The sequence below is a fragment of the Buceros rhinoceros genome, unplaced genomic scaffold (genome assembly GCF_000710305.1).
Source record: "Buceros rhinoceros silvestris isolate BGI_N320 unplaced genomic scaffold, ASM71030v1 scaffold22049, whole genome shotgun sequence".
NCBI classification, from domain to species: Eukaryota; Metazoa; Chordata; class Aves; order Bucerotiformes; family Bucerotidae; genus Buceros; species Buceros rhinoceros.
The window spans coordinates 10,344-19,772 of NW_010430035.1; the positions used below are offsets into that span (position 1 = coordinate 10,344).

The 9,429-nt window shown below is 50.1% G+C and overlaps 1 protein-coding gene across 1 annotated transcript in view; it reads right to left on the bottom strand.

Moving 5' to 3' along the window:
• PHF12 (PHD finger protein 12) overlaps positions 1 to 9,429 on the bottom strand; it is a 31,478-nt gene that overhangs the window by 9,559 nt on the left and 12,490 nt on the right. Inside the window, exons 2-8 of the mRNA XM_010142888.1 lie at positions 7,290 to 7,362; positions 5,315 to 5,702; positions 4,642 to 4,762; positions 3,405 to 3,537; positions 2,552 to 2,716; positions 1,770 to 1,931; positions 3 to 682 (exon numbers count right to left, since the gene is read on the bottom strand). Coding sequence (XP_010141190.1) covers positions 3 to 682; positions 1,770 to 1,931; positions 2,552 to 2,716; positions 3,405 to 3,537; positions 4,642 to 4,762; positions 5,315 to 5,702; positions 7,290 to 7,340 — 1,700 coding nt within the window. The 5' untranslated portion in view covers positions 7,341 to 7,362. The remainder of the gene's footprint in view (positions 1 to 2; positions 683 to 1,769; positions 1,932 to 2,551; positions 2,717 to 3,404; positions 3,538 to 4,641; positions 4,763 to 5,314; positions 5,703 to 7,289; positions 7,363 to 9,429) is intronic.

The window sequence follows — 9,429 nt, forward strand, 5'->3', positions numbered from 1 at the left end:
GCGGTCCTATCTGTGTCTGCACATTCTTCTTTTGCAAAGTGCTGGTGGTCTCCAGGCTGGCACAGGAGCTCGATATGGATGTAGGAACACTCGTGACCGGCACAGAACCCCTCTGCGCACAAGAAACAGGTCCTGCTGCATTCTCCGTTTTGACAATGGTTCCGATGGTGTGATTCAGAAGTCCGCAAGTCGCTGGGGGTGTGAGGGGCCGAGGCCACGTTTGCCGATGAGACAGAACAGGTATTGTGTTACCTGACCCAATCAGCCTCTGCGAGTCAGTCAACGGTGCTGAAGGTTCGGACGAAACACCGTAGAAATGAGGACCGTTCACTTTAATGTCAGAGGCTGTCGGCCCATTGGAAGTCCCGCAAGAAGACACCTTCTTGGATTTATCTGTACAAGAGCTGCAGTTGACATCTTCCTGTGACAAAGTCTGCTGGGATTGCGAGGAGCTCAAGGAATTCTGGGTGGTAATCCCTGAGGTGCAGGATGACATGGAATAGAGGGAAGGTGTGGGTGCCTTGTCAGCTGCCTGGTAAGGGTTGGCGAGTGAGCTGTCTGCCACAATAACAGGCTTAATATCAGCCTTCTCTGTTTGCTCAGAGTCCCAAAGCGAAGTCATCTGCTTAGCAGATAAATGTTTCAATATGCTGCACTGGAGCGCAACAACACTACAGAGCCACTGCGAGGAAGAGAGAAGTGCACGTTAGCTCCGCGGGCAGGCTGAGCTCCAGACCCCACCATCATTCCTCCGTCCCCCCAGCCCGAGGAAACACGGCTGCCTCCTGTGCTGCTGGACTGTCAGATGCAGCCTGGAACCGCAGCACCTGCTCCGATCTCATCTAGGATCTGCAGAAAACTTTGTCCAGAGGTACGAAAGCACAACTAAAATTACGTACTGTTTGTATCTGTGCCGGGACAGGACACGGAGGATCGAGATTAAAGGAGGGAGAAGGCAGCAGGCACTTCCTCACCCTCAAACTCCTTCTCCTCTTCACCTGCCAAGTGTCAGAACTCTTCAGCTAGTTACAAACACCTCTCTCACTGACAGGGGCTTCTGTCCAAACACAACTCTCCGACTTACTCTGTAGCGCGCTGGAAAGCAACACTGCTCTACCTCACGCTACAAGGGTCACCTGTCAGGTGACCAGGTCTCCACCGGGGGTGGAGAGCATCTTTCCTTTTACACAAGGGAGAGGAAAACCCGAAGGGTTATTCCAAGTTTTCAGGTCCATGGTGAACGTGCCCCTGCCACACAGAAGAATCCCACCTGAGCTCAGAGGACTCAACCACACCACTGACTGCAAAGCAACGCGCCTTCGCATTGTGAAGCCGGCAAAAAGTTTCAAACGAGTTAAGCTTGACTTTGATTTAAAAGTCCAGTTTTATCAGCAATAAAAAGCAGCCAGAAACGTGGCATTTAACATACAAATAAACGTGTCGGAAGGCAGCCTTACATAAGCAGAGCAGACAGAATTTCCTCTCAGCCAGGAAATAAAAGTGACATCTAGGCAGAAAGCCCTCAACTCCCCTCTTAAGGCCCAAAGACTATTTCACCGTTTCCCTGAAGTGTCAAACAAGGAGTTTTACATTTCACCTGGAAAGCCAAAATGAAGTTTTAACGGGCAAGGGTGTCAGAGACAAGACAAGCTATCACCTTCGGCCATCGTTTTGAGAGCCGTTTCCCAGACAACTGCTCTGATCACGACTGAAATGGAAGAGGCTCTTTGTACCACAGACACAGAGTCCAAGCGCTTGACTTCATTTACCTCCTGTTGTTCTGTCTGGCTGGCTAAGTGCTCAGTGTTCAGAAGGTGCTTCTGCACGGGTTCCTCAGGGATCCCGTTACAGATCAGCTCGCCATCTCGAATCGCTGCAGGCGCAAGTAACGGGGGTGGAAGGCGGTACTGGGACTTTATAGCATCAGGAACCTACATTGCAGAGAAAGAAGATCACACATGAGAACAATTACTCCAGAATGACTAGTTCAAGCGTCTGAGCAGCACTACGCTTCGTGTTTGCTGCTTTCTGACCCAAAGGAACCCTGCAGACAACACACCAGAATTTTCAGGGACTGAGTATTTAATATCAATATAGGCCAAAATTAATGTTTTGTTCCCTTAGGTCAGGCATGACTTCAGCTCAACATGGTGGCTACACTGTAAGAGAAGTCATGTAAAAGTAAGGCCAAGAAAGAAGGGGAACCTGTGTGGCATCTTCCAGGCCCTGTGGCAGGGAATACTCGGTTTGACCCACCACACGCAGCAGCCCCCATCCTGACTGTAGGGCCACCTTCAAGAGGGTTTGTGGTGTTCCTTCTAGGCTTGTGCTAGATGTAAAGGCTTCCATGTAACAGCCGAGCCTTATGGTTGACAGAAAAAGAGCTGTTTAAATCCTACACGTAGCGAAGATTAACTGCTGACTTCCAGACCTCTCCCCAGCGTGTTCATCCAGACCCCACCCTCTTCCTCCTGCCCCAGAAGCTGTCCCTGCAGGGCATGCTGGTTTCCCTTCCAACCTAGAACACCGACACCTACTCACTCACACATACCTTCAAACCTTTTCTCTTTACCGACTGAAGAACTCTGCGATTTGGAGGATGTTTCTTATGGATTCGGTTTAAGAAATCCACTTTGACAACGTGCTGAGATATGGTGTCCTGGAACCGGTCAAATACTCGGCACCGATTACTCAGGGTCAAGTTCTTCTGGTTCAGCTGGGTGATCAGATAATGCCACAGGAGTTAGGATCTGCGGGTCACTCTACTGTACCCCAAGACTTTCATCATGCCTCGTAGCACTGGCAGTACAGCATCAGCTTAGCTTTAGACTATTTGTTTCCTGCAGCACTAACCATTTCTGTTAAAGGGCACATGGCTGGACATGAATACAAAAGCATTTAGAGACTTACTAAGCAGCGTCAGCGCTCTCAGAAGCGGCTTGTCTGGGCCCGAGCCCTTTGTGTCAGCCCCCTGTTCCCCCAGTATTTAGTCTCAAGCACACTGCTTTTCCACACGTGAGAACTCCCTCTTGGAATGAAGGGGTTTGGGTTAAGGATGTAAAGAATCGCTTCACCTATTTGTAGCACTGTGCTGCTTTGTACCGCAGTTCTGGAAGCTCATCTAGATCTTAAGGAGTCCAGTCATGACAACTAGACCAGCTGTCCGTGAGCCGCAGTCTGAGCTGTCAGCTTCAGCTACAGGAGGGAGTTCCCCCAGCTTTACAGGTTATTGCAGAGAGCAGCACCATATTCCTTTGGAGAGCGCGTTGCTCGCAGCAGGAGCTTTACAAGTGTTATGGAGAGCTCAGAAGCTGTTTTACATTTGTTGTACTTTGTCCTCTAATGGACCTGCCAGGTTCCACTCCAGCATCCGGTTACCACACTGCAATCACAGCCCTGCTTACCACCACGTGTTCTATGTGATTGGGGCACATCCATCTACCCAGGGGCATGGCAGTGAGCGGCGGCTCCAGACAATCCATGTGGAACAGGAGTGGGCAATAATCACACTGAATGAGAGGTGCCACTCTGCAGCTCCTGCAAAGAGAGGGACAGACCTTACTTCCCTCACAGAACATAAACCAAACGCACAGACAAACGTGGCTAACCACTTCAGCTTTTCTTCCCCAGCAACTCCCCTACGGTATGTTACTTGCATCTAAAATTTGGCTTCAGATTTGTAACTTTATCTATATGGACCTTCTGCAAGACCCACTCGAGGCAAAAGGACTTGCCCACGCACATGAGGGTTTCTCGGTGCGGAACAGGTCCTTTGGCAGGAAGGGGCGCCACGCTTGGAAAGCTGTAAGCACCAGTCAGGTTCACAAAAGCCACTTTTCAAGTTGACCTTGGCTGTTCTGAGCAGCTTCGTTCAGAGCCACATTCAGAGATCAAAAGGAAATCTCAGATTTAGGTTATCACAATTTTCCTCAGATGAACCGTGTGAAGCTGGGACATTTCCATCAACAAGGTGTTCTCAGAACAAGTCTCAGACTCCAGAAAGCGACTGCATCTGATTCCCAGGCTTTAATGACGTCTTTGCCCTATGACAAAGTCATCAGCTGTTCTCCACAAAAGCCCACCCGAGTCTCCAGCCCACTTCCAGAACTCTGACTGTACTCCTGAAACCAAGTTTTTTGTTTTCACTGGCATTAGGAATTGGGATTTATCTGTGCACTTTTTTTATGTGGTTATAAAGAACAGCAGCATTTTGTACTGTCTTCAGTTTTACTATTTTCCATGGGCTTGTATTGTTCTCAGTAGATTTCTATTTCCTAAAGGTCACCTCCTTGCATACTTCCTTCAGGAACCATCAACAAACATCTCTCTTTTCTAAACCACCATCACTTTAGAGTTTTTCTTGGTAGAAAACCACCAAAGACCAGCGGCTCACTCTCCTCAGGCTACGTTTCAAAGCCCTCTGCAGCCACGCAGGGCTGCAGAAGCCACGCCTACGCCTGCCATGGTTAAACATCTGTTATTTAGCAAAGATGATTATTCCCCCATTTGTTTAGAGGATTGTAAGCAAGTTATGATGATGAATGGGAAAGGAAATAGGTCATCTACTTTTTTTTCAGGAAGAACTTTGCTCCTGCAAAGGGCGCAGCTACAGTGAACGCCTTCCCTGGAAGAGACAAGTACCTGTTGCATGTGAAGCAGACTTTCACCGGCAAGGGAACCAACCCATTGTGGTCTAACTCGTGTTGTGCTTTCTTGACATTCTTTCCCGTGGTTTCTTCCTTTCTCCTCCTCTTACTAGTACCTGAAAGCACAATTTAAAAGGCTTTGGGTTACCTGCATGGCAGAGCTTTGCTTTCTGCTAGATACACCTGGTCATCTCAGGCAGAGGCAAACAGAAAAGGCAAAAAGAACTGCTTAAGGAACCCCTGTCCACCACCAAATCTGGCCTTCAGTGACAGGGACTGTCCTTAAAGGCAGGTGTATTTTATACTTAATCGTTTCGGTGACATCCTATACATAAAGTCACTACTTTGTTACCAGACTATCATGTCATAAATCAAAATCAAGCATTTTGACAATGGCTTTTTTTCATCAGACTGATGATCTAGACTAAGGTGACAACAGTAAGCGCTATCCCAAGTGCTGATCGAGGTGTAGCATGTAGCAGCAGTGTCCCCACAGCTTGCATCTGAAAGAGGCCACCTGCTGTCAGACAGCTAGAGGAGGACCAGAGGTATGCTGGCGAGAATCCCTGGAGCCACAACTACCAAGGAGCCAACACGGCAAAGAGGCGAGATGGCAGCGGGATGCAACTGCTGCCTCCTTCACCCACACCAGACAAGCCATCGCTCACCTGGAAGTGCTGTGGTGCAGGTCAGTTCATTCGGCAACTGGAACTGCGTTGGGTTCCTTTCCATGGCAGCAGCAATAAGAAGCTCAAAGGGTCGCTTCAGCTGGGGCTGCCCACAGTCCATTTCTGCAATGGCAGAGTCATCATCCACGTCAATTATGTCCTCATCGACATCATTCTGCTCTGAGTTGGGGGTCTCGGTGCTGGCATTGGATGTGGGGGTGCCAGGCCGGCTTGCTCTCCTTTCCAAGATCCTGGCATGCGCATTAGCCCTGATGCTGCTGCTAGACCTGTCCAACAGGTCCGCGTCACTGGTGGGGGAGGTGGTCCTTTTCCCAGATTTGTCCACCAATCCATTTACCTGCCCCAGCTCTTTCTTCTGTTCTCGCTTCTGCACGACATGAATAGGCAGGCTTATCATGGAGGCCACAAAGACATCAACCTTCACAAATATGCAATCGAAGACAAACAGCATCTCAAAAGGCTTGAGCCACTTACTAGAACTTCCCCTGTGAAGTCATTAAAGCCTTAACCTAGCAAAAACGATTTGATTGTAGCTAAGGCACAGGTGACAAAACAGCTGAAGGGAACGAAGCACAGGGAAAAATGAGAGACATCAACATGTCTCTCTGCTTGCAGCCGTATTTGAGCCCAGACCAGGACAACGCTTCACAGCATCTAGGCCTAAATACTCGAGAAATCAGCCAACTCTGTTTACTCTGCTAGCCAACACTAGACGCTCTGCGGCAGACCGTTCATTGTCGATGCAGTCCCTGAACCCCGGCACCACATCCAAACCCGTTATGGAACGAGAAGGTCAGCTTGAGAATGCAAACAGAACACAAACAACGCTCTGCTGTCTCGTGATGAGAGGCATCCTGAACAAGGTGGGTAGGGAGAACTGCAGCAGAGGAAAATAACACCTCGCAGTTGCCGTGAGATCCGTGGTGTAACAGGAGGGGACACTGCGTGGCCTAGTATGGGCACCTGTGCACTGCTCCAGTGCCTCACAGCATCACCAGTACGGATGAACCATCCGACTCCATCACTAAAACGGGCTGTAAAAGGAGCAAAGTGTTATCAGGCAATTTTTAGTATAGAAAAGTTGGGGATTCTTTTTCTTTTTTCTCTCGCTCCCTTTTAAACTTTATTTTATTATTATTTTTTCACTTGGCGACCTTCATTTTTACTGTTGGCAGATGGCTGAACAGTACCCTGGAAACAAGGCAATCGCTTCGGGAACAAAAGGCTGAGCACACAGTTCTCTTCCAATCTGTTTTGGGTGTCACTTCAAGGGAACAGTTGCTAGATAGTTGGGTGCAGATCCTAAACCCTCTGCTACGCAGTCTTATGCAGCCACAGCAATAAGATGTTTACATTGTGCAAGACAGCTTCCTGGAGAAAGAGCATCAAGGGAAAAAAAAAAGACAAGCCACAATCTTGCCCAATCATCTCCTCCCCATCCTGTGCAACAGCCCAAGAAATCATAACTCACTGTGATTTCACCCTCTGCTGATGTGCGACTGCCGTGAAACCACACTTTCTACAGAACACACAGTGACCAGAATCACAGCCCTGATAGCAAAGCTGCAGTGACTGACTCCTGTTTCGCCTGCAGACAGCTCACCTCCTCGAGCACGGGAGCCAGCCCCGCTCCCACTGTGCCTGAGCTTTCCCTCCTTTCCAGAGGCCGGGGGAAGGAAAACAGTTTAAAAGGCACAGCTTGACAAGAACGTGTCAGGCACTTCAGGTTTGGTTCCTCGCAGCGAGGTGAAAAACCCCGGGAAGGTCTCACCAAGACCCCTTAGTTCTCCTTACGCCTGTTCCTAACAAAGCTCTTTGCAGCCGCGAGCATGAGGAGTGGCTCTGGTGGTATGAACGTACACAACATGGGGAGCGGAAGCTGTGGAAGACAGGGTTCCCCTTCCCAACGGACAGTCAGAAGGGAAGGGGTCGTGTCTGTTAGGAGAGGCTTTACCTTGCGGCGCACAGTGCAGCGGTGACACATCCACTCCCCCGGCGGCAGCATCTCCTCGCTGAGCGGAGGGTTGCTACAAGAGAAACACAAAGCAAGGCTTTTCAGTTCTTTCTGGAACAGGCACATGCAGCCCACGTCAGGGCAGCTCTGCAGGTGCTGCTCCCGGGCACTTCCTCCTTTTCTCTACAGTTTCTCCCCAGTGTCGCTGCCCCACACATCCACTCAGCCAGACGTCCCTGGGCTGCTAGTCTTCCACGACAGCCCTCTCACCTCCACGGTGCAGCCTGCTCCACGGTCTCAGAACTGAACCACAAAAATAAACAGAAGATTCACTTGTGTGCAGCGCAGATCCCTCCCCCCGACACCAAGGCTTCCCTAAATAATGTGATTACTCCACAGAAGATCACTGGTTCCTGTGCAGCAAGCGCAGTCCTCCACCCAGGCAGTTTCACCCCTTGAACGTGCAGCACGAGTCCAACAGAACGAGCTGCCACGAAGCCTACCCACTGCTTCCTGCGTACTCCATCTCTGGGCACCCTTCGGAATGGTGGGAGCCACGTTCTATCTTAAGACAACCCAAATACTCTTGAAAGTGTCACCATATACAGCTTGCCTGGGCTACAAAGTGCAAGATACATCCTACTCACATGGATCTGCACTCACTATCACATCGAAACGGCATTCTCATTTTGATGCTAGAAATAAACCAAAGCAAATTAGAGGAAGGCACACTATTTTGAGAAATACTTTTCCTCAGTTAAAGGCAGAGCAGCATATGTTAGAGGATACCCTTTCCTTACAGATCCTACTACTACCTCAAGGACTTTCCAACACCTTTTTATCATTAAGATTTGTTATTGCAGGAAACTGCTGACTGTTGCAAGAAAAGTGTACATGCTGTCAGAAAAACAGACAGTTACCGTGCAGCGTGGCTTTAAAATGGGCCTTTAAGAGTTCTGCCTAGCAATGCTGGAGAGAGCTGCAGAGCAAGCCTTGCGCTGAACACTCAGCCAGACACACTGTCGCAGGACCCGAAAGCTCCATTTCCCACTGACTGGGAAATGGGTTACCAGGGATCCAGCTGGGACCGTCTGGGTAACGAGGTGATCAACCAGCAGCAGGGCTGCACTAGCAAGGAGCTCACAAAACCAGCCCAAGAAGCTACGTGAGCACGGGGCAGCCTGTGGGTCCCTTCAGGAGTCTCTACACTGTTTATCGCACCTACAGACAAATACCAAACCAAATCCCAGAGGCGCTCTAAGCAGCTGATAGAGAGGTTAGGATGTTGTTTGTTGGCCATTTGCATCAAAGGGAGAGGCAGTCTTCCTCGAGAATCCTGCTCCTAGCAGAGGGAAATGGCACAGGATCCCAGCCCTGGCTCCCGCGCCCGAGCTGTAAAAACAAACGCGCTTCCTTTGTTTAAACAGAGTCCCGGCGAGCCTTGCCCCACGCGCGCCAGCAGAAAGCCCCCGCAGGTACCGCAGCCGTGCGGGGCCACTCGCGGTCCTGCAGCACCAGCCCTGGGAGACGGCAGGAAGAACACAGCAAGAACCAAACTGGTACTAACCTCAGCATTTCTGGTGTCGGGCTCCGGGGAATTCCGTGGAGCCAACACATCTGGCAGCCATTTTGAGGAGGAGCGCAGGGTTTCAGAGGCCTCCGTGTTCCAGGCACTCCAGAAACGCAGTGCTCTGCATATACGCACAAACATACCTGCAGCTTATGTTTCTCATTTCCTGGAGGACTTGGATGAACAAGAGATCAGGCTCTAGATGAGAGCACCAAAGCCTCAACTACTGGCTGCTTTACATGAAACCTCAAATGTTCAGCTGCAGCAGTAACTTCCCCCTGCCCCGAACTCATCTTCTGCTAGGAGAAGCAGGGAAGAGGGTGGAAGGAGGAGGGTAACAAGTGAGCCCCGTGCTCTTGCTGCAGCGTAAATCCATTCCCAATCCTAAGGCAGATCCTGCGACACTCGGGTGTTACTCCTGCTAGAAACTGAGCTCTTAGATCTGCAGCTACTGTGAGCCCAGATTCATCTGTCCCGTCCCCCCCTCTCCTCTCCCAGCACCCCAGGGGAAAAAAACCCACAGACTTCGATTCGTTTGTAGTGAGTTTTAGCCCTCTGAAGCTACCGCCG